Genomic DNA, 26,412 nt, shown 5'->3' on the forward strand with positions numbered 1-26,412 from the left:
TTATTTTACTTTGTTCAGTCCTCTTCCCATCAAACATGCAAACACTGTCATCACCATTTTTGGCTTCACTTCAACCAGATCATCTGGGAGAGCATATATACGAGCACCGATTTTTCGAGCAACTGAAATGGCATACCTTGGAAAACAAGAGCAAATAAATATTGTTATTTTCCTTGCATCTACTAGCGTGCCAGGATTCACAAGAAGAACAACAGACTAATAGCAGGATACGCCTGTTCAGTCAGTATTTATGCTCTATGAGAAAGTGGACATTATTGTGAAGAAAGCATGTATTAGCAATTGTATTGGCAGATGTTTTGCTACTGGTTATCAAAGCATTTATTTTTGTCAAAAAACCACTATGGGTTATGGCAGGCTATTAATAAAATAATTGCAGTGGAGTGCCGGTAGGTCATATCAGCCCAAATCAGCCCATATCAGCTCAAATCATGAATTTGAGTTCATATTTTAAATATGCTAGAAAAATAGCTCTAGAATATTAGAATTTATAATATATTCTATTTGAAACAAATCAACTAATATTCGTGTAATCTCTCTCTGTTACCAAATCAGTAAATCATTCATTACACCATGAATTCATGCATTTCCTGCACTTTAGGAAAATACAAAGCATTCGTTTAAAACTTACTTAGCATTATTCAATTTGTCTTCGTAAGAAAGATCTTCTCTCTTGACCATTTCTGGACGAACTGCTTTTGGTGCAATGGCATCTATTAAATCTAGGACAGGTAAACTACTGCTAATTGATTTGTCCTAAAAGAAAATACTCAGAAGATTAGTATAAGGAATTTGATTATTCTGTCTTCACAATGCAAAAAAACCCTACAGCACATCTTACATACCTATTGAAAGACAGCAGCATGTTTTGTTACTTTATTGCATGAAGGTTTTTTCCTCCCTTTTATGAGGTCTAATGTTCTTTTCCACAATCAAAAATGACAAGGTTCACACTCAGTGTTGATATTATTATTATTATTATTATTATTATTACACAAATGGTTTAAACTTATTTAATGAAAGAAACTCCCCTCCTTCCCTAAGGAAGGAAGGGAACTTTAAAACAAGTCCAAGGACCGGACTTTCAAGAAAATGAAAAGGTATTTACATTCCCCAACTACTTTTATTTTCTCCTTTTCTTGTAATGGAATTATTTTCTGCAGTGGTTTATAGCTCACTTTTTATAATTTTTCAACTCAGATGGTATTCTGAGCCAGTACAAGCAGTCTGTATTTTGTATTTAATATACAGACGTGTTTTCTATTCTTAAAACAGCAAGTGCTATTGCTGCAATTATTTCTTCCCAACTGTTAAGGCAGACAAGCAGCTGATGATGTCAAACCAACCGTCAGCAGACAGCGCCAGCGAGGCTGGCTCTGTTCCTGCAGGGGCTCGGCAGGTAAGCCACGTGACATGGCTGCCTTCACCACCAGGTCAGAATTATGATTTCAAATTCAATAAAGTCCCATAGAGCCACCACATTAATTATACATTTAAAAATAGTAATATAAATCTGCTTGAAGATACTGAAAGCATGGGGTGTCTCCCCAAGACCATAAGCCAAAAAACACACCTTTGTCATTTTTGTTTGAACTAACGGCAATTCAATAGAACTTTGCTTTCATAGTCCACAGTAAATATCAGGGACTTCTGCTTTCTCTGCTACACAATTTGCTTGCTGCAGTAACCCCAAAATACAGACAAAAATTTATATTGTGAAAGACAATATATTATGTGAATGTTGTTAAAAATCAGTAGTACAAAAGGTATACTGAATAATGTCACCTTACATCAGTAGCTCCTTATCTTTATTGGTCTACCATCAGTTGAATTACCTTAAAAACACAACCAACACCCCCCCAAAAACCACAGGCATACTGAAAGCAAGATGTTGTGACAGATTCTCTTCATACCTTCAACTTATTTATACCACCATTATTACAATTTACGTAGAAACAAGAGAAGCAGCAATGCCTTTTAAGAAGATGAAGGCCTAAGTTACCTTCTAGAGTAAAAATTAAATATTTTGTTCTATAAAGTTATTTGATATTACCTTTTGCCTAATGCTTACCTAATTCAATTTCATAACACAGTGAGCTCTCAAATATTTAACTTGCTAGGTTCTTACATTCCTGTTGTGAACCACAGACATAACTGTTTCAGAGTATACAATGAACCTCTATAAGAATGTTATATTTGCATGCAAGTGCAATTATTAATCTACCATTTCTAATGAATGAAATTCACACAGCATGACACACCTGGCATACTCTGCTGGTTTTGGCTGGGGTAGACTTAATTTTCTTCATCATAGCTAGTATGGGGCTATGTTCTGGATTTGTGCTGAAAACAGTGCTGATAACACAGGGATGTTTTCGTTACTGCTGAGCAGGGCTTACACAGAGTCCAGGCCTTTCCTGCCTCTCACCCCACCCCACCAGTGAGGAGGCTGGGGGTGCACAAGAAGCTGGGAGGGGACACGGCTGGGACAGCTGACCCCAACTGACCAAAGGGCTGTTCCGTACCATATGATGTCATGCTCAGCATATAAAGCTGGGGGAAGAAGGAGGAAGGGGGGGACATTTGGAGTGATGGCGTTTGTCTTCCCAAGGAATCGTTACACATGATGGAGTACTGCTTTCCTGGAGATGGCTGAACACCTGCCTGCTGATGGCAAGTAGTGAATGAAGCCCTTGTTTGGCTTTGCTCGTGCACACAGATTCTGCTTTACCTAATAAACTGTCTTTATCTCAACCCATGAGTTTTCTCCCTTTTACTTTTCCGATTCTCCCCCCTTCCCAATGTGGGGGGAGTGAGTGAGTGGCTGTGTAGGGCTTAGTTGCCAGCTGGGGTTAAACCATACCACATACATATGACTTATTTAAAAAATAAAAAAACGTGAAAGGAAAGCTTCCTTTATCAATTTGTTCATATTTGCTGAATGGGAAAAGCTCCTGTTTCATTCAGCCTGCTGCACATCAGCAGGGCCAATGACGACAAAAGACGTCGTTGGTTAACTAGGGCTCCCTCTCCTGGCTCTGCCACACATGAGGACATGTTTTTGACCAGCTGTTACTAAACATGGTGATTTCCCACCCCCCACCCCAGTATTTCCAAAATTGTTTTTCATGTTTGTACAAGCATGAGAGTGCCTATATCAAAAAATTTGGCAGATACATTACATGCCATGCCTGAACTTCAGACAGAAGCCCCTTTGAAAGTTTAGCCTTTTTTTGTTGTTGGATTTTTTTTTTGTTTTGTTTTGGATCTTACAGCAGCAATGATAATTTCTTTTTGTTTCTTATTAATAGACTTGTAAAATACTTTTGGAGATTCACAGACTGTCAGAAATATTTCCTTATACAATTATGCTAGCTGATGGTAGAGTCACTGTTAAAGCCAAATTGTTAACAGATCAGGTTAAAAATCCCATATCTGACTGTATGTGGAAAGAAGAAAAGTAAATTAATTTTTATTACCTTGAAACTTGTAATTGAAGTTTTCTTATTTGCTTTTGCAAGTGTCTGATTCACCCACTTAATAATAATTTCATCATTTACTTTTTCTCCCTCTCCAAGGTCTGATAGTACATTCAAAGTATACCTTTAATAAAGAAGATAAGAGTCTGAGTTAAAGTAAGTGGTAGAACTTGGCTTTGCTAACAGTATCAAGCTACAAGCAAAAGTACAATATTACTTCAGCACAGTAACAACGTCAAGTACTCATCTTCATAAGGTACCCTTACCTTATAAACTATTTGGTACTTTAAATCACTTTTTCAGTTGTTGCAAGAATAAAACAACATCCCAAACCTCATAATATTCACTGTTACATCATCTTCATGTATCTGTTTTACTCAGCACATCATAACTAATTCTACGTTATAAGCTTAAATGGCTCCCTACCATCCAAGTCGCCTTGAAAACTGAATCACAACAGCATGAGAAAAAAAATCATTAAGCAGTAGGTGTAAGAAAATTAACTTGTGGAAAATATTTGCAATAAAATACTCTTTATTGAAATCAATTTATAATTTTTTTTCCTGCTCAGTGCACTGGCAAGATTTTGATTTTATAATAGTTACATTACTATAGTTGTGATGGCCTAAAAATTTCTTCCCATTTTAACTTCTATAGCATACATCGCCTCTTCCTATTTATCTTTCTTTTTTTGATTTTACAAATATTTAAATTACTCTCTACTTACAGAAAGATACATGGAATCAACATGAAATAAATTGTGCCCTTTTTATTTGCTACAGGATTTATAATTTTAATCACAGTTTTTAGTCTAAGATTTTAATTGTCTCTATAAAATAATGTGTACACATACACACTATTGTGGTTTTAATCACTAAACAGTATGTAAAACTACAAAAAAAATGTATAAAAGTTTATCTTGGAGAAGAGGGATATTTAGAGATGGCTCTATAAAATACCTGTTGGGTGAACTGAACGCTAGCTTTAATTTGCCTTGATATACAGACACACACACATATACACACATGCACAGATATATATATGTATGCATCTATCATATAATGTGCCTAACTTACCTCCTCATCAGCTGCCATACCAAAGCCAAAGTCAGAGTTGGATTACCCTCATTTAGATCGTGTCCAGCAATACCAACCAGTGAGAATTTGGCTTTTGTCTTCCCGAGTTCTACTGCATAATTGCAATTCTCAATCTAAAAATAAATGTTGTGTGCAAATAATGAAAACACCTTAATATTTCTATAATACAGACCTATAATCTATGTGTATTTTGAATTACTTTGGCTTACTGTTACCTATGTTGAGATCTGGAGCTAGAGAAAGATTTCTAGCCTTTCTACACTGTGATTAAAATGACACAGTTTTTACTATAAATGCAAGTATGCAAGATTCTAATGATAATCTTTTTTCACACTTGAGAAAACCAACTTCACTTTCTCTAAAGTCAATGAATTAATATATACTTACATTAAAACTGAATTTGGAAAAATATTGAAATATGTTGTTCTTAAACAGATAGTAATTTTTTTTCCCCTCTACATTTCTGGCTTCATAATGATCACAAAACTAACTGAAAGCTTGGATTCTGCAAGTCTTGCACTAATTCTCCTGGCAGCATATAAAACCGCTCTGCGAGGAAACACATCACAATGTAAGAGCATCAGGCAACGATAGCTGTGTCAGACCTGAAACTTTTACTTACATACCCTAATGAGACACTAAATTAAATATTGCCAAAAGGTGTCCACGTTTAGAAACTGAAGTGATACATGCTATAACTGCTATTTATTCCTTGGGATAGTATCTGGAAGATTCCCCCCCCCCGCTTTTTTTTCCCCCCTTTGCCAGGACCGTCTCAGTAGCACGCAAACGTAGACAACCCAGATTACTACAAACAGCACAATGGGAGACAGGACTGTATTACAGAGTATCTACCCACCTTCTTCATATTACCACCAAGTAATGGATACGGAGGTTTGTTGACGTGGTTCCAGTCAACCGGCACACGAGTCATATCATACAATTGGAAGATTATTAAAGCATCAGAGAGATCACTAAACCAGAAGAAAACAATGTTTTTAAGTACAAAAGCTCATATTCACAATGAAAATGTTAAGTAATTACACTTTGAGAAGTCTTAAGTAAGTTGCTGAAAAATTCCAGTCACATAAATAAAAATTTGTGTCATTCTGTGGAGAAACTGGCCTATATCTTATTGCTTGATTTCTGCAATTATTTACATTAAATTGTATATTTAATTTCATTATTTTCACAAATCTCAGTGAAGTAAGCACAGCCACTGGTTTTACCAACTTTAGTTAAATAATTGCTTTCATAGAGTAGGAATAGATAAAACATCTAGGTAAAGAGTTTTCATTTATTGATATAGTTTTAGTTTCCTCAGAATTTTCCAAAATGTTAAATACTCATGCTTTATCTGCACCTATTTTTACTAAAGAATAATCAAAGCCAATATTTTTCTAAAGAATAATCAAAACCAATATACTTATCTCATGAAAAAAGAATATTAGGAAAAGTATTATTTTCCCATTATAAACTTCATTCCTGATAATCCCTCCAGCTACTTGCTAAATGAAATCCTCTCTCCACGTTAAGCTACCTACAGATAGTTTCACTTCATAGAGGTCAGAAAACAGAAACAATGAAACCTAACAGCAAGTATACATGCAAGCAGATGTTCCCAGTTGCTCCCTATATCCCATCTTTTATTTACAGGATTTGAATCAACTGCTGGCACAATTTGGAAATGATCAGAAGCATCTAAAAAGCATGCTAAGAAGCCCTTTGTTTTGAGGGAATACCACGCTGCATAGATTCTTACAGTCTACTCAGCAGACATCTATTCTTTCTTATAGTTTAGAATTACATTACTGTTTTAATAGGTTTGCGGTCATTTTATTGGTCATGAGAGAAAATAAAAACCATGCATTATAAAACACAGTTACTTCAACTTTTTAAAAAACATAATTCCAAGTACGAGTGAGGGGAGCACATAAAAACTTTTTAGGTTTTCTAGTATTTCTAGATCATGAGTGGAGTATCTGAATCAGATACCGCTTAATGCGGTTCTACAGACCAGTTCTGAAGTTCCTATCACACTGTGTGGAAACCTGGAAATCACTGTTCTGGTAGAAATACAAGTTACCTTTCTTCCCTTCTTCTTTCTTCCCCTGTCATCCAAGAGAAATTAAATTATTGTTTAAAAAAAAAAAAAAAAAAGCCTTACCTGTATAAATGATTAACATATGGGCTTACACCCAGTGAATTCATCCAGTTTCTGAAAGTCCTTTCTTCGTTACTTTCTCCTATGGTGACAAATACAATTCTATATAAATTACTGGAGAAAACACTTTAATAAGCCCTGTTTAAATGACTCTCACACCCCTCCGCCGCCCCCCCCCCCTTCCCCCCAAAGGAGTTGGTCCTTTCCCTAACAGTAGTCCCTACTGGCCAATAAGTCAAGGCAATTCTATCAGAGTCCCTCAGGTTCTGGGCACAAGGCCAGAGGCACTACAGGGAGTACTATTAGACTACATTTTTCTGTGTAAATACAATTTGATAACATACAGAAATAGACAGTTTGTTGGTTATATTTCAGATAATTAATATATCATGGAGAAAATAGTGATGATTAATAATAATTTCCTAAACCCAAAATCAGTGGAAATTGCATTCAACAGTATCTTTAAATCTGTTTGAAACAGCATATTTTTATTAAAAGTTAGCACTAACATGCTTATTGCAATTGCACCAAACTCCAGAAACTACAGCTCCACTTCTCGCCACACAGATGTTCCCAGTATTAATTTGTGAATTCAGTTAAATTTTTGAAGCTATTTATACTGCCAAAGGGGCTAGTTATTCTTGCAGTTTTAACTAGCAACTCTGCTTATGAGAAATGCAGAAAATTCAGTAGGAGAAAAAAAAAAACAAAAGCCTTCACTTTCCTGAGTTAGATTGTTTTTATCTATTGTAATCATGAGTTCCTAAAACTAACACTCTCTCTCTATAAAGTTACAGTTTGCAGTAATATATTACTTTTCTACATACAACATTACCTAAATTTTAACAATGTATCCATGGCCAATTGCATGCGAATCAGTGTTGCATAAGCTGTTTTCCCTTACATCAAAGAAAAGCATTTAAGAAAATATTTAGCCTGAATAGGTGAGCTTGGAATAACCTCATTGCTTTGCTCCCCGGGGCTGATAATCCACAGTTAAGAAAACAAAGGACATTGAGGAGGGACAAAACCTCCCCAAACAATGAAAGAACAGATTTCTCAGGACTGAAACATGCAAAAATCTGAGTAAGATTTTTCTTTGCTTTTTTCATTTGTTCCTTAGAGGATAATGGTACTGAGTTTGTCTAATGAGGTTTATGTAGCATGACAACTGTCTCATTTAGTATTGCAGTTCTATGTTGACTACAGAACAATGAATGTTTTTGCAAAATGAAGCTACTGTATAAACATGTATTTATCATTAGAATAGAAAGAAAACATCTTTAATATTATTTTTCCATGAAATAGACCTATATCATAACATCGATTTTTAGATCGAGGTTACAATTTTAATCTAGGTCTCTTCTCCTTTTATACAAAAAGCTCTGAACTTCAAAATATATTTATAAAAAATATAAATTCAGAAATTTCATCTGTAATTGACATTTTCTAACAGAATAAATTTTATTTTAAAAGTTTCAGCCAGCTTACCAGTTACTTTCCAATTATTATGAAATAGATTATATTCATCCTACTGCTATATTTTCTTTCTAAATTATGAGGTCTTTCATATGCAATTCAAACTAGTATTTCTTTCAAAGATTTACTTGTAAAAATTACCAAAGAGTCACTGATGAATACATGCTGAAACAAAGAAAAATACTATTCTGCAAGGTCTTCAGCCAGTCAGCTTTGTTTCACTTTTCTTCCCACAACAAAATTTAAAAGACAACAAAGAATCACATTTTATGACAAAGTTAGTAAAAATATAAGCATTTTTCCATAAGAAGATACAATCAAAATACAAGCATGAGATATAACTTAAGCTTATAAAGAGTAACTTAAGAGGTTATAGTATCTTGAAGCAAGTCCCTTTTGCTTTTTGTTTCTTTTTTTGAAGTTTTTAGGGTTACTGAGCTTTGAGAGTTGGTTTGCAATACCCAAAATACTGAATGCAAAGTGCTTTTAGGAACACTTGTCCGTTGCAAAGATGGTAACAAGATTATTTAATGAACTCTTACTAAACCAAGCATAGCTACAAAAACAGATACTCAGCAACTGCACTCAGACTGAGAATTTTAAAATGCATGCTTAACACTGTCGAAAGAATCCAAAGTAGCCAAGCAAGAGCAGGAGCATGCAAGTCAGCAGCACCCTTTTGGATAGTGGGAATACAGGAACTAAACCCAGCACACTTTATTTAATATGCCACTCTAAACAAATCCCTTTATCATGCAACACATAAGCATTCCTAAGTTTTCCAGATGGCTGGGAACTGACCAATTTTTTCTCTCTATTCTTTTATTCAAAATATACCTTGTGATCCTATCAGGAGCATATCTTCTGCTGAGTGGTGCAGCAGATAGCCAAAATCATTGGAAAACTGCAGAAAGGGGGCAGAGCTACACAAAAGAGAGAGGAGCAAATTTGGTAGCATCCTTTATATTTATTGCCATCTCTTTCTTTGAGATCATTATACTACCGAACTGAGTGGGGAGTAGCCTTAGGGATGGGGTCAAGAATCCAAAGGGCTCCAAATACCTACAGTTCTCTCTGAAAGACAACAGAGCTCAAGATACAATTTGCACCCTAGGTTCAGCTGGCCTGAGTGGGAGTAGTTAACCCTCTTGTCATAACAGCCTTGAAGGCTGCCAGTGGACTAAGCAACAGCAGCAGAGGACATCTACGCTGGAGGGAACGTGGGTGGACAGAAGTCCCTCCTCTTCCTCCCCTCAAGGACTCGGCTTTCTATGGGACTTAGACTCCAAACTCTACTGCCTTCCCCGCAAACGAGAGGTTCCTCAGAGCAACAGCAATACCCAGTGAAAGATCATGCATTGACTGAGGTCAGGACTCCCCCCTCCATCCCCACATAGTATCAAATGTTCATTTTGCTATGTCAGTATACCTGAGGGGTATTCTCTCTGTATATAAGTGCACATCACCAGACTTGTTAAGCATTATCAGAGCAGATGTCAATTTATGCACAGTGTTTGTTGTCTTAAACCAGAGAGAACAGCCACATTGTACTTTTTGGGTGGAACAGTCACTGAAAAGATGGAATTTAATGTAGGAAAATTAAGACTTTTGGAAAGCTCTACTCACCCACACATGCCTAGAGCTTTATGTCGTGGTTCATGGAAGGCCCCTACTGGTTAAACCCACAGAAAGAACTATATGGCATTTGACTTACTGCAAGTCCTGCCCCCATTTTATATGCATCATGTTAGACCTGCAGGGTTTTGGTTTTTTTTTTTTTTCTTCCTTCTCTTTTACTTATGACGGCATATTAAAGCAATAGAAAAATACAAGAACAATGTAAAAATCAACCAATCAACCAGAAAAGGACAGAGATGATTAAAACACTGGGGGGGGAGAAGAATTGCAGAATAAAACACTTTTATGGAGTACAGAAAAGTACTAAATACAGTACCTACATTAGGAGGGGTCAAATCTGCATTTCATGAAGCAAAATAGGAAAGCATTATAAATTATGAGTCAGATTTCAACAGACAATCTAAGATGAAACTATAAAGAAATGAATGTCTTATATTTTATATAACACTACCTTGAGAAAACATCAGTAAAACCACAGGATTTTATGGAAAAAATAAAACAAATTAACAGAAAAACACATTAACATCATCATCTTTTGGTTGAAATAACTATTTTGATGATTTAGATCTACATGACACCACAGGAATTAGTATTTCGGGGCAAAGGAGAGTTGTCTACTTGCCTTTGAACAGATAACATTGGCATGATTATCCATATCTAAAATATATACTATAAACAGTAAGTTAAATTTGTCCAATATTTATCATTACAAAATCATAATCTAGCATTCAGGTGATTGTAACTTTTTACAAGCTGTTTTAGCTGAGACTTTCATCTCCTCGAAATATTTTAGGAAAGTTCAGAAAGTATTTCAGCTGTTTTTTACCAGGCCAATGAAAACCTCTTCTAAATTTGACCAAGTTTTCAGGATTTCAAATCACACCTGCAACTTTAGTTCAGAACAGAGAAGCTGAACAGAACATATTCCACCTCCACACAGCTCCTGTATACATTTCCAAGAGCATATATTTCTAACAAAATTGCAGCAAAGGAAGAACAGGCCTTTCCTTCAATCATTTGTCCTGGATAGCAGGGACTGCAGTGACTAGGGATATCAGAGCTGAAAGACTACCTCCTGTGCTGATACCTCTGCCACAGGTGGCACCCAGCTGATACTAGAAGAGCAGGAAGCCTGAAACGGGAGTGGTCTGAGGGATACAAGATTTGTGAAACAGGGATGCAGCAGAGCAGACAAATTATGAAAAAAAGAGGAGCAAAGGAAGATGGACTCACCTAGATGGAAAGGAAACCTGATAGGAACAGTAAGAGGAAGGCAGGAGTAGGCAGTGCAGAGGAATATGTGAACATTGCTGATGATTCTCCCGAGTGCGGCACCCCTGATTCTCACCATTCCTTTGAGATCAGTGAACAACTGTGAAATACACTGGCAGGAGCCATTTCATTATCCTAAATTAGCTGGTCCACAGCAAAGGTAACAGCCAAAGATTGCTACCAATTATCCCTTTCTCTCTAGCATTAGGGATCTGAACTGTACAGTTAAAGTCCAAACTTGCTGATATGCTAGGATCTATATAAGTTGCTGATACAGAAGCCTTTTTTTTAATGCTTCCTGTTTTAAAAGGCAAACAAACTAATGCACATATGCACATATATATATATATAAACACAACATGAAAAGTACTTTAAAAGACTATTGTAGTTGCATAGTATAGCACTGCAAATTAGGGAAGGCTAGAATTTGTGCATCAGCTAAAATACAAAAGGTATGGAAAGAAGCACAGGAAACTGGAAAGGGAGTAAGAGGACAGTTTTTGCTCCTGCAAACAAATGACAGAAGGTTATTCAGGAATAGCCTTTGGTCGGGCTAACACAAGTGAACAACATTCACAGCAATGGGGACTTCTACTAAGGCTTATATCAAGAGCTAGTGAGAGAGCTCTACATGCTGCTGTTAATACAGGCACCATCACACAGGGATCCTATATTACAACCTAGAAGGAATACTTAAATAGAAATCACTAATATTCTTATCCTCTGTATGCTTAGTAAGTTGAGTACCTTCTAATAAATTGAGATCGTAAGATGAATTGTCAGGCTTGTGTAGGGCTGGATATGTGTTAAAGAGATTTGCAACAAAAGCCAAATTGAGTTTAGGGTTGCCTGCAACCACATCAGCTGGAGTTACAAACTGTCTGCAGCCCAGTTTATCTGCCTGTTGGAGCATGTATTCAGCCCTCCTCAAGTCATTTTTATCCTAAAAGAAAAAAAAAAAAAATTAATTTATAATGAATACTAGCATGTTTCCATTCTTTACCGAATCTTCAGTTTGGCAAATCTTTAAATGACCCATGTCAGTTCTTCCCTCATTCTCCCAATGCCTGAGCTAGCTCTTACAGCCCATAATAATTCCCTTCTTCCCATCTTCCTTCCACTTTCTTTCTGTCCTTTGCTTCTGTGGCTGCCTGCACAGTATTCCTCATGAACCATAGCAACAGCAGTAGCAGCCAGAGGTGTAGTAGTTATATTTCCATTTCCAGGCTGTTGATTCCTGCACTGCATATTGTGCTACATGTGCCATAGGTTCACCCTCACTGCTTTAAACTGATATTCTGAAGCACGGTAATTACAGATGACGCCCAAATAAGACACCCTCAATAAGAATTTTGACGCTTCAGAATGTGACAATCCACTACCTTGCTTTCCTTTTAATATTTTTGCCTCTGAATTGTCTTAAGTCAATAACCTACGCGTTATTTTGTTTATTTGTCCTTATTATTAATCTACATAGAATAAATCAGTCTTTAAAACCATGTAGCATATACTTTTTGCCTCTAATCTTCACAACACTAAGAGTTACTATTCATAGGGAAATGAGTCAGTAATTGAATTACTGTTAGAATTGAATAACAGTCAGTAATTCAACATTGGTATACTCAACCAGAAACTTGCTCTAGAACAAGTTGTTACATGTTATTGATACTGGTTTATAACCCATTACAGAACATGATCATACAAACTGTAAGAAATTACAGGGAAAACCGAACTACTATGCTTTCTCACTCCTCCCAAAAAATGCCAAAACAAAAACAAACAAATAAAACAGAGCTCTCCTCATGAAGGAGTTTGAGAAGACTAAAGCTTGTATGCAAATAAAATTTTGCATGTGGGTTTTCATTATTATAATGAATAACGAGATTCTAGTTAAGATTCTGATTGATATATAGATATCTATATCTTAGGCATGCAGTTCAATTTTTATCAAATGCAGAATAATCCTTCCAACGAGCACTATGTAGCAGCTTAGTGAAAAGTGTTTTCACATCTATCTAGGCTGGTTTTAGACCTTCTTTCCCTTTACAACTTAAAGCCTGATGGTTGCCACACTTTCCTAGTGGTTATTGGAACAGCTCACATGTTATTTCTGAATGCTATATGGTTTGAGGAAGGATCACAAGGTTTGTGAAATCTACTCTTTCGCCTTGTCTGAATTCCAGAAGAGGAGAACTGAAGCAGGATGTTGTAATATTCATGTTGGAGGACCCAACTGAAAATAAAAAATGGTTAGACACTACTCCAAGTAAAACATAGCTCTAAATTTTAGACTGCAGGATGCATTATCCTGTTTCAGCAGCGCCCCGGAACTTTACTCAAGTTTTTACCCATTTAAGCTTTTGTGACATTGAGGAATCTGACTCAGCTTTTGTATGTGTTACAAAACAAAAGGGGATTCTAGGACAGCCTTGTAACCAGGATGTTGGATGAATACATAGAGGTCTCAGATAATTCCAGTCTATTTTTATGTTTCTGGATACTTACATGAAATCCTGAAAAGTCAATTTTAATGGGCAATTCATCAGGATCATCTCCTTTGGGTGCAATCTGATTTAACAGATGGTAGTATGCTCTTGAATCCTAAAACAAGCAGTGTAATATTTTAAAAAGTATGAGCAAGTATGTAGCCTTTCTTAGCCATTTACTGCTTTTATAGTTCAATTCAAAAACCACAGAAGTAAAAAATATAGCATCCTAATTTCAGTGAACATGGATGAGGTCATACAGCCATTTTACTACATTATTTCTCATAGAACTTATTTAGCCAGATAACAGAGAAAAGGAATGTCTGCTAATTATTCTGGACAATGTTAGTTAAATTTTTTCTGCTGGATGTGAACTAGACAGCTGTAATTCAGGTATTTAAGGCAAATTTATATAGGTTACCCACAAAAAAAAAAATCCCATTATCGATCTTATTTTCAGTGTTGGTATTTTATTCCTTCACTATCCTTTTCAAATAGACTGTTTTATAAAAATTTCTCTTCCTTAACCAACAAGGTAATTGGAATTAAAAATGGAGAGCAAAGTGGCTCTTTCAGGATGAATCTATGGTGACAAAAGAAGTTACATTTATTTGATGCAGTTTTCAGTACACTTCTGGTTTTTTTCCCCACTAAGAAACTAGGAAAATAAAACAAAAACCTGCTCGTTTTAGAAGTATTTAATACTTCTCTTAAATAGCATGTAATATTTTTACCATAGTAGAAGTTCTCATATAAAACCCTAGTTGCAGGTTTGCTTTAATAAAAGCCTTCTTGGTGGCATTTGAAAAGATATAACTAGCAATTAACGGTATGGCTTTCTTCAGCAAAAAGAGGTCTTACCACCTTAAGGAATCTTCCTCCTTTGCTTTTAGCTTTAAAAAGTTGGGTTTTTCTCTCTTCAACTGGACTTACTACAGTGCTCTGCATACCTTATACAGAATGACCCAAGAAGAGAGAAGAATTACGCAGATCTGCCATCTGCCCCAAGGCACCAACATGCCTTTCAGTCCCCTTGTGTCAGTAAACTGGCACACCAGCAAAGCACAGTGATTGAGGGGGGCTGCTCTCTCCTTGGATCAAGAATCAGTAGCTACTTCAGACAGCCCTCTGAATAACTGTTCTTTCCTCAAGAGGTTTCCTACTCTTCTGTAGAATGCTAGGTACGAAGGCCAATCACCATTAGCAAATATGCACCGGGACGAGATTTAAAACCATACGCTTCTTCCATAAAACAAAAGGAAGAAAAGATGGGTTTCCACAGACCCAGGAGCAGGGAAGGATGGACAAGAAAAAGGTAACTAATAAGGTAGCGCGAATTGTCCTAGAGTAACTCTAATAAAAACCTTAGAACATTAGAACTTCCCTGAATATGAGCTTGTTGGAAATGTTCATTTTACACTGTGATGTGATAGTACATGGTATAAGCAACTGAATAGGATATGAGAGATCAAAATAATGCTCTTTCAGTGTTGAAAAATGCAGGATAAACCTATAGCTATAAAAAGCAGATGAGTACAATTCTAAATACTTCTGATCTGACTCATTTGTTTCTATGCATATTGTGTTTAAATACCATTATGTTCAATTATCAGAGCGATAACTACATACCTTAATGTCTTGGCTGAAGTTATTGATTTTCTGCCACCCTGCATTGGCCAGATGGTAGTTCACCCAGCGTAGCAAGAGCTCTTCTGGGGAAAGCTTCATTAACTGATCTAGTTCTTCCCCTTCATTTAGCAAGGCAATAAGAGCTAAAAGCAAGTTTGAAAGAAAGCTGAAATCATTGCTATTGTGATCTCAGTTAATTCCAAATTGCAGACATTGCTATACCTGGCATTTCCCTTACCTTCATTTCTGGAGATCTCAATATCAGCAAAAAGACCAACTTTAATGATCTGCCACAAGAGTCCTAACACCAAGTGTGGTTTTCCTTCTTGCAAATCTTGTGATCCAATATTGACAACCGTACATCCAATAGCAGATGCTGAGTTCAGAGCCAGGTTTAGGTTTTCCTATTTGGAATATCATTGTTTAACAAATGTATGAGGGTGTAATTCTTAGTAGATTTGTTCGTGTTAAAGTTTGCAAGTTTCAGAAGTTATGAGAAATAATGCATTAGTTCAATGGTTCCCAGTGGAAAATGGCACTCTGGAGATTTTTTTGTGAACCACCACGTATCTTATCAAAATTTAACAGAAAACATCATTGACAGTGTTTAACATGGACCCACCAAAAAATCATGGACCACCTTCTGCAGCTTGGATTGCTGAGGAATACGCTAATCAGAATATTTTTGTAACTCATAAGTATCACATACACAGATTAAACAATACTGGTCAAAATATCAGGGGCTTGATCCTGTGGAAAGACATGCTCATGTGGAATTCTGCCCTGTGCAGGAGGCTACTGACATCACTGTCATCCCACCTTGGATCTTATACAGTTTAACAGCAGCTTGGATAAATGGGTCAGCCGGTAATTGAACAGACAGCATAGGAAAATCACGGCAATTCAACATCCTGACACTGAAAGTAAAGCTAATGATTGTCACAGATGAAACATTCCAAGAAAAAATACCTGGCGGCTCTTGTAAATATTACTCTCTATTTCCTTGTGTCAGATTTTAACTATCTACAGAGACAACAAACACATGCAGTATCATCTTTGCTGACACATCTTCTTTAACTAAGCAGAGATTACAAAACCCACTTGGAGGATTTAGAACATGGTATGTTCTCACTTTTCATATTTTAATGTCACAGCCTGAAATGAAAAGGCTGCCAATTAACTGAGGATTTTAATCAGGATTTTTTTTTTTTTTTCTCATTAGGCTGGTGACATATGGATCTACTTCCCTCTTCCAGACCTGTTTTCTTATACCCAAACTAAGGTCTTAAAAACTGTTTCTCTCAAATATATTCATGACTTCATACACAATTAAAAATAGAGCTTCTCATCTTCTGTCCAAGCCACTCTCCACTACTGAAAATGCATCATCCTACTACACAGTATACAGCCATGCAGATACTTTCTGCATTGCTAAAATACAACCTGACCATCCACTCAGAAGTCTAAAGTTATTTTCTTCAGATACTTAGTAAAGCAACATGAAAATAGTGCATAGGGAAAGAACTAAGGAAAGCATGAAAAATACAAGTTTTCCTGTACATCATCTAAGAAACAGGAGAATTCAGCAGAGTTTATTAGAAAAATACAATTTCATGCTTTGACATTTTTTAATACATAGGACTTTTTTTTTTTCTCCATCAGAAGAACTGTCATTAAAACAAAGCTCTAGAAAATTATTTTACTTTTTCATTTGTGGCAAGTTCCTATCTGTGCAGTACTTACAGAAACAGTGAAAGGAGTGAGTTTCTTCTTATTAATAGCCCTTTCATCAATTGTATCTGGTTGTGAAAAGTTGATCATTTTGCTAAGGAAGATAAGTCAGAGATTATTAAAACTTTCATTTCTCAGAAAATATATATTATTTGATTATGACCTCCTAACACTTCAAACTAGCTGTAAATATTTTAACAAGATAAAAAATAACCACCTCATCCTCTAAATCTCCTCTCCCTATTAAATAATTGCACATTCATTCAGAAACCTCCAGATAACACGTAAGAACATAACACATAAGAAACTTGAGCAGTTGGGTTTTATACTTAAGTAGCAGAGCATGTCTGTGCTGTCAAAAAAAGTTCTTGGGAAAATTAAAACTGTAAACTAAAGACAGTTAAATAGTTGCTAGTGAAAATCTTTGTAATATAACCAATATACTTCTGCACTGCATTTCCATAGTATCTTACATCTACAAGGATCTCAAAGACTAATTCACATCAATACTAATAAACTAATCCTTGTGTGATGGATGCACTTAACCCCTTGACCAGACTGGCTGTGGTTTGGCGCAGGCTCTGAAAGAGATAAAGGCCTGAGCTGTAGATGGGCTGTGAATTCCTCTAGTTTCAATCTGTTCTCTGAAAACCCACAAAGGAACAGAGCGACTCCTTTACCAAGGAACAGAGAAAGTTGTGGGTACAAGGAGACTCCTGCATACCTTTTCTATCGCATGTAATTTGACTACAAGCCAACCACTTTACACTATAAATATGACAGCCTAAGTGAGCCTTTTTGGAGCTCTCCCTGCTAGGCAGCATGGCTGCATGGCGGTGATCACCCTTTCCTGGGACACCTCTCAAGGTTGCCCTCGAGGCAGAGAGACCTTTTACCAACAACAGATCTTTGTTAAGCGACTGATATCGCACGTATGGTAACTTTGATTTTGTCTTGGTAACTTTGATTGCATGCTGAATTAATGCTAATGAAACATTATAATCCTTTTGACATAAACTGTTGTCCAAGACGGAGACTAGGATTGGATCTCAGATCCAGCCACACCTGGACTCGTCTCTGAGGAAGGAGTTTAGAAAGCAAGGGGGTCCTTTCTGAACCTCATGACTCAACGGGAGGGTCTTCCTTACTCTTTGTATTTCTTCTCTTAGACATAAACTGTTGTCCAAGTCTGAGACTAGGACGGCACCTAGCTACACCTAAGCTCCATTAGGAGTTTAGAAAGTAAGGGGGTCTACTCTGAACCTTGTGACTCAACAGGAGGGTCTTCCTTACTCTCTGCATCTTTGATCTCTCTGTGAATCATTCTAACTCGAATGTAACTCAATTTTCCTTTGTATGATTCTTCCATGCAGTAATTAATAGATGAACCTTGCCATGGAACTCTGTTAAGTCGCACTTCTACAGCATCACATTAAAACCACTTTTGGTAATACCTCTGTCAGTGATTCCTTAAGCATTGTAAATCACCCCTTTTGCGACACCTTGTTACCATGGTGCATGAATAAGTACTATTACTCTAACTAATTAGAAAGTTACAGCAGACTAAAGTTAAGGGACCTACTATATGCTCTCTGTCTTGCCATAGATTTAATTCAGATTTGTGTTCCTCCCATCCTATGACTGAATAACTACACTTAGTAACTTTTAAGAATATTTGAAATAAAAAAGATTTCTAATTATTTCAGCTAATGAATATATGAACTGTGTAATTATCTCCTTTGCAAACAGCTTGCACATATGTGATGTGTATAATTATGGATCTGAAGTGGGAACCCACTTCTATAATATGTGCACAGAGTCACATACAAAAATCTGCTAAAAATAACATTTCTATGGGCAAACAGATTTTCCCCATTCTACACATTGGTTGAAAAATTTAAGAGTAGAGTCCTGACGTTAAAGCCTATCAGAAGTTTCCCAATTCATGTCACTGTGATCAGCATTTAACCTTTGAGATTAATTTCTTTTCTCACAGCCCTGGACTCACCAAAGAAGGATGCCATCTGCAAGGGATTTAAAAAGACTGGCATCTGATGGGTTCATAGGTAGGAGGTGCTTACAGTCTGGGTCATCTTGTAGAGCTTTATTTATCCAGTTAACAAAAGCAACTTTTTCTTCCTCTGAAAAGAAAAACAGCATTAAAATAATCTATCATCATTTCCATGAACATATACTACTAAACATCAGACTTGGGTCAAAGACGTTCATCTGCAACAAAATCCCTTAGTTTCACAGGGGCCAGTTATGAAAAGAATCAGACCAGTGGGAAAGCACGCAAAAAAGGGCAAGTACAGATTGATCTTTCCCCTACTGCACTCTCTAAACATCTGGTGATTTTCTGAAGGACAACATAAAAATCATAGCAACGTAATGGGTCATCACAGCTGACTTTGAATTCAGTTTCTCAGCAATTACAATGAAAAGAGGGAAATTTGTGATCTGAAATATGCAACATCTCAATCTATACACCATTGGTTTAAAATGCAGCATTTCATTCTGCCTTCTATAGGACTTCAGAGACTGGCAGTATTTTTGAGACCATCATCTGAATTACTGTGCCGTATTTAGCTTTGGAGAAACTTAAAAAAGTTTAGTACCTCATTTTTAAATTCTCTTTCATATTTAGTGCAGAATTTATAACTGTGTGTTTAAGAATGCTTATTGGGACAACAATCAATCAAGTATCAGTATCCAAATTACCAGACAGTACAGGTAGTATTCACCTCACTTACCTCGAGAAGCATACAAGACAGGTACCTACACCTGACCCACTACACTTCTTTCATTGTCAGTAGGAAGAAACAGGAATTTCTAGTGCACACTTCATCTCATCATAAACTAGATGGCTGATGAGGCCAGGTCAGATGAATTGCAGTCTAGTGGGATCTGTTTCTCTCTACCAAAAATGAAAGGGAGTCTAAACAATTAGCTCTGATGGTGTCCCCCCTACAGGCATCCTCTGAGATGGAATATATCCCCTGCTTTGGAGATATACCAAGTGCAGCTGGTGCTATAAGGATAATACCTAGAGAGAGGGTATCACCACCTTTAGCTAATTGAAGTGAATCTTCCTCATATATCGAATCTTAACACACGTCTGGAACCACAGCAAATCCCAGATTTGAGTCAATCAAAACGGTTGCAATATTGTTTATTGCAATATGATCCTGGAATGTAGTTAACATTCTGACCGGGAGCTGCAATGCAATTAGGCACAATTACCAACTTAAATGACATGCAGCAGGGGGAAGTAGAAAGAAATAGAGATCAAATATTAAAAGCAAGTTCTCAAGTATAAGACAGGCTACGCAAAAATCACATGGGAGTGAACAGTTCTGTAATGGCACAGAGACAGCTGAGGAGGCCCTTCCATCCAGAAGTGATATGTGGGTTTTTTTTCATTTTAGTTAACACTGTGGAAATGAAGACGGGGATTCATTTTTATGTGAATATAGGAATAAGAATAGATTAGCATGGGATGAAGCCAAAAAACTTGACTAGCATTACTAAAAGTATGCCAAAGGGGCCATTTTTTTTCCCCCACATGCTTTCATTTTTTGCTCTGGCAAAGATGCCTCCGAGTGCAGCATGAAACTAACAACAACTGAAAAGCCCACATTTTAACAAACTACCACCCACACTTAGGTTGTCCATCCCCACATGCTTTCTCTGTGTTAATTTGCTTTCAACAGCAACTTTCTCCAGTTGTTTTTTTCTTCATCTGTAGTGCAAATTTAAAGAGTCTTCCTCCATGCAAAATTTGCTTGTGTTTAATTATTTCTTACCTGAATAAGAGTGCTGCGTCCCCTCACTAGATATTGCTGATGTTCCTCCAATTGCTGTAATACCTTGCTTTTTGTTTATTGATTTTCGGAAAGATTTGCTAACATCTTTACTTTTCAACTCCTGAATTATCTGGAATAACAGAGAGCATTTTGTGATTGAGCATACCTTCAAACAACTAAGTGTTAACTCACGTAAGTACTCTAGAGTAAGTAATTAACCTGAATGCCTTTCTTTGGTATTTACATTAACTTTTGTTCAAGAAAAAAAAAATTACTGTATGGGTAAAACTAGTTTAAATCTCCTCATGAAACTTGCATACCGGATATCTAATATATTATTTCTCAGTGAGTACCTCAAGTGCTACCTTTATTAAGCCGTGATATCTAAAAAAGTAGTTATGCAACAATCTACACAGTTTTTCCACAGATATTTTGGTAAACTGAAGAAAACACTAAAGAAAACACCAAAAAACCACACATTTTCAATGACTATAGCCTATTTCTTTCATTTAATTCATCATATGCTTTACAGTAAAAGGTTACTACATGACAGTTACACATGCCCTTAAGCAAGCTGATGCCATTTTCTACCTGCCTGCAATGTGAACCACATTGGATATACTGGTATGTCCTAAATTTGTCCAAATACTGTAGAGGTCTCAAAACTGACAATGAAGTATAAGTAACAGATACAGTTCAATAACCGAATGCAAATGTTTGCATCTCACCTATGAACCATTGCAAATTAGAATCTTGGAAAGAAAGATCAATAACTAGTTCAACAAGCAACCTGCTGCAATTAGCAGCAGTATTCTAAATTCAAAGAAAAAAACTAATCATCCCCAAACACACACACAAACCAACAGCCTGAAAAGTTTTTGTTTCTCTTAAATAAAGCACACTAGTCAGTGATCCACATTAAAAAGAGTCTAGACCGCTCAAATTTGTTCATTAAAAGTGAACCTCATTCCCAGTACAAAACAGCCTTTAGTATAGAGATGATGCATAGTAGCACAAGCATTAGTTTATCACTAAAAGAATTCAGAGGCTGATATCTAATTATCTACTCTTTTGTCAGGGCAAGGGCTGACCCAGCAGTTCCTGAAATATGTAGTCCATCCCCTCATCTTTGAGGAAATAGAAAGTAGGACTTACTGAAACTACTGTGCTCTCACATGCTGCCCAGATGAGATCTACTAAATTAAACGGGAGAGCAAAATATAAAAACTGGAAAATAATTACATAGGACATTGTAAATTGTCACAGAAAACTTTCCCAATCTCAAAATATTAGTTATTTGTATCAAAATAGTACTTAGTTGTACCACTTAATTCAGTTTTCTATCCTAGTTCTCAACAGATATCAGACAGTAGAGAAACATCTAAAGGGATGTCTTACAGAGACAAATTCTTCAAAGTTGATTCTTCCATCCTTGTTGCTATCTGTCACTGCAATGATTTTTTCTGCAATCTCCCGGACTTTGTATCCAGGCAAGGGCAGACTTGCTTCTTTAAACAGATCTTGAAGCTCATAATCACTGACATACCCACTGTTGTCAATATCTGTAAAATGAAAACACAAGTTGGTTTTATATTTATGTAAAGAACCATGTATAGTAACTGTTGAGAATAAATAAAGTGTGAGAAATGCAGTTCTAGGAGACGAGTATTTCTTCTGACATAGATAAGGAAGCATGAAGGAATACTTGTGGATTAGAGGCACAACCGGCTCAGAGTTGTGCCATCTTGTTATGTATTTTCTCAGGAACTATCTTATAAGCCCAAAGCACAGCTATAACAAGATGGCACATTTGTAAATAGCGAAGTTTAAGCTTTTTTTTAAGACTTTCAACAAAATTCTCTATAAACCTTCAAGTGAAAGGGAGATCAGTTATTATATTCCTACTGTTCATATTATACCATTTGCAATCGGTAAACTCAAATCTGATGCAAGCTGTTATTAGAAGAGCACACTTAAACAAGAAAAACTACTCACAAGAACTCTACCTGACTCTGCATTTTGTTTCTTATCCTAGTATCTGATAGACATTTTCTGTTCTTCAAAACTTTTGATGTGGTTAGGCTTACCTGTGAATAATAAATCTGGGATGATCTGTATCTGTTTTTTAAAGGTGACCTTTCTTAATCTATTAACTAGCTCTGTTGGGAGCAATTTGTACTGCCACCTTCACTTACACTTGGCTCCCAAGACCACATGTCAGGCATGTCCATGCACAGCAAAGCATCAGAATGCTTTGTTCAACAAGAGGTATGGTATAGCTCCACAATTGTGGAAAAAAATGAATGGCTGTATCACATAAAAATAAATTAAGAAAAAAAATGGGTATAATTTGTGTTACTCATGATGCATAATGCAGCAGCACAGAAGAAATCATAAAAATCCCCTTTGTACTTCCACCTTAGGCAAATCTGTGTGCAGAAAGCTGCCTTGAATTCTTGTCTTGGTATAATAAAGCACCATTTTACAAACCTATAATGTTTTTATCCAATATAATGCATAAATGAATCAAACACATTAACTGTTCCTGATTTTTTTTATATCTATGCGTATTTCCATATATATGTACACAGATACCTATGCAAACAGAATTTGATAATGCCCATTAAAATAGCGTACCTGTAGTGCAATGCCTATGCAATGGAGGGAAATACTTTTAAAAGCAGGAAAGCTATAGTCCATACACAGTATAGATGAATCTCAATCAAATACAAGAAATCATATCCAGCATAACTAGTGCTGGACATAATGCCCATCATTTTATACATTTAATGCTAATATTTTCCATGTTTGACAACAATTTTCAGTCTCTTTCACAATCATATTAAAGCTCTCAAAAAATATAAATTAAGAGTATTTTCCCAGTTCTGCAAATGATGCATGTAAGACAAGTAATTTAAGAGAATGCCACAAATAACACGAGTCAGAAACAGAAGCAAAATGACGTGGCCACTTTTCTGACTTGTCAAGGTGCTCCCATTTTTGTTTTTTTCGTTTACTAGTTAAAAGACCTCTCTTCATATTGTCTCTAGTATCGGAACTTGGCCAACAATACCAGAGTGGATGAATATGCATCACATTACAGAAGGGCAAGCAGAGAAACATGCTTTCATCTCTAGCCATAACTGATTGCTATACAGTAATTTCCCTGTAATCCATACTACACTATGTAGCTTCTGTACAGCTTCGTAAGAAGGCCACATCACTGCTGACGAAAGGCTAAAAACATCTGTTAAAAAATATCTTTTTGTGGTTTTGATACTACCAACAATTCACAAATCACTACACAGGCAAACTTTATGTATGCATATGTATTAATCCATCCACTGTCTGGCTTGCAGACATGTAACAACACACGTAATAACAGGGATGGTCTAAAAAGCAAAGGACATGCTCACGAGCTCACTCAGATTACCAGCTACTTTATTTCTCTAGGTTCATCTTTCACTGAGGGTAAGTTTCCATGATGACAAGCAGGGAGTTAAATACACACCTTTTCTCTCAGTTTACCAATATAGCTGCAAGCATTTTATCCATAAAGACATTAGAAACATAAAAATGAAAAAAGAAAAAAGCTAAATGATGCTACATTTTTATATTTCACAGAAAGCATAATACAGTAAGGAAGAAAATGCTTTTCAGTGAGTAGGAGCAGTACAGACAATTCTTCGAGCAGAAACATGAAAACATGCAGGAAGGGAAGTGAGAAAAAGAAGGAATGCAGATGGTGAAAACCAAACAAACAGAAAAGCTGTCAGACAACACCAGGGCGTATCTACCTACCCTAACACCTCCCAGTAGATAGATACGTGTATACAGTGTTCTTTTCTTTGGTCTGTCTTTCCAGCTCCTGCAGGCTATAGACTTCTTGAGCTACAGACTATGTCAAGATGATTGTTTAATAGCAACTCATGAATTACCTTCCATGGATGTATCTTATTCCTTTAGCATTTCTACTCTTTTTTGGTCTCAACAACATCCCGAGTCAATGGGTTCATGGTTTTATCATTTGTCATTAAGAAAAGTTACTTCTTTTTATTTTTAGCTTTCTGACTCTCTACTGGGCATCACATGATACCTGTATTGACAGAAACTGAATAATTCCCTCTTCGCCTTTTCCATACTACTCATGGTCTTACACATCTCTAACATACAGCTTCCCAATAGTCTGTTTATCAAGCTGGAGACTCCTAATATTTAAGACTTCTTGCCTAAAGCGACCCTGTTCCCCCATTATGAATGATTACAAATACGTTTGTTTGATTTGCTGAGCTTCACTTACACATCACTCCCACAGAACTGCAGCAAACAAGAAATAAAGCAGATGTGAACTTCAACATTCACAACAGTATTGCAATCTGGAAATAAGGGTTACTTGATATATAGTTTCTCACTCTTTCTAGTTACGCTCTGATTAATCTGCAAACATCCTGTCGAGCATACAAAATTGTGCAGTTATTTATTAACATCCGCTAGCTACAAAAGCAAGATCAAAAAACCTCCAAGTTTAGCTTACTCAAAATGTAAAATCTGATCCAATAAACAAAAAGAGAAATTACTAGTTCACCAAAGCACGCAAGTAAAGCAAAACCAAAGTGTCAGTAATCTAACATGAAAATATATTTAACAATTGAACTTTAACCATTTTTTTCCAGATTTAAGGAGTTCAAAAAACGGAATTTTGAGACCTACCGTGCTGCATGTAAAATGGCACAAATAATGCAACTACCCAGCAAGAAAATGTATCTGTTTTCATTGCTGAAGTTGAAAGAAATGAATAAACACACAAAGTTTCAGTAAAAATAAGGGGGTTTATGTAAACATTCTTATTTTCTTAGATGTTACCGGCAACATAGAAGGGAAACATGGCCCTGTCAAAACAAAGTGACCCATAAAGATTTCTTCCACAAATCCTACACAGCTCTGCAATGTTAATGGCATCCTTACTGTTTTCTTATTTTAAAACATACCTATTTTACTGAATGCTTCTCTTAGTTCTTCAAGCTCTTCACGAGAGATAGTAGTTATGTTGTTTTCCATCTTTGAACAGCAAGAAGTGTTGTCCTCAATTGCTTATACCTAGTAATAAACAGGAAATACATAAGGCTTTAATTCCAAGTGTGTTCTGATACAAGTTACTGACCTTTTCGATACAAGGTACCAGACCTGAATGACATTTCCAAGCCTGGCACACTTAAAACATCACAAACAACACTTTAAAGTACATCAAACACCTAACAATTCTTTTCACTGTAATAGTGACTGAGAATTCACAATAGGAGCACCTGTTTTCATACACTGGATGTTTTCATTTGCATAGAATAAGCACTGACCAACAATCTACCTCCATTGCTTGAGTGGTTTTCCAACATTAAAATCATCACCTTACATTTCAACAAACAATTTTTATAAAAACTAATTTCTAAGTGCAATGCAGTATCATTGCCAATTAGCATTTAGTGCTAGGATCTAGTCCTGCAAAGCACTGAGCGCTCCAACATTGGAACAGTCGTAAAGCTCAGTGGGACACTTTCAAGTACCTGCTTACAATCAGTGGGTGAACACTGATGAGCCTTTCCACAGCTGCTGCAGAAG

General features: G+C 36.3%; 1 protein-coding gene across 1 annotated transcript; it reads right to left on the bottom strand.

Moving 5' to 3' along the window:
* On the bottom strand, positions 1–25,857 carry PLS1 (plastin 1; the record flags this gene model as incomplete). Its single annotated transcript, XM_082319001.1, has 15 exons — positions 1–136; positions 650–774; positions 3,498–3,621; positions 4,574–4,707; positions 5,454–5,568; positions 6,762–6,840; positions 11,895–12,090; positions 13,653–13,748; positions 15,263–15,405; positions 15,501–15,666; positions 17,006–17,087; positions 19,002–19,134; positions 20,800–20,929; positions 22,198–22,361; positions 25,788–25,857. The coding sequence occupies 15 exons, from the start codon at positions 25,855–25,857 to the stop codon at positions 1–3; spliced, it is 1,893 nt and encodes a 630-aa protein (XP_082175127.1).
* Between the last annotated feature and the right edge of the window lie 555 nt (positions 25,858–26,412).

This window comes from Platalea leucorodia (assembly GCF_965183815.1).
Source record: "Platalea leucorodia genome assembly, chromosome: 8".
NCBI lineage: Eukaryota > Metazoa > Chordata > Aves > Pelecaniformes > Threskiornithidae > Platalea > Platalea leucorodia.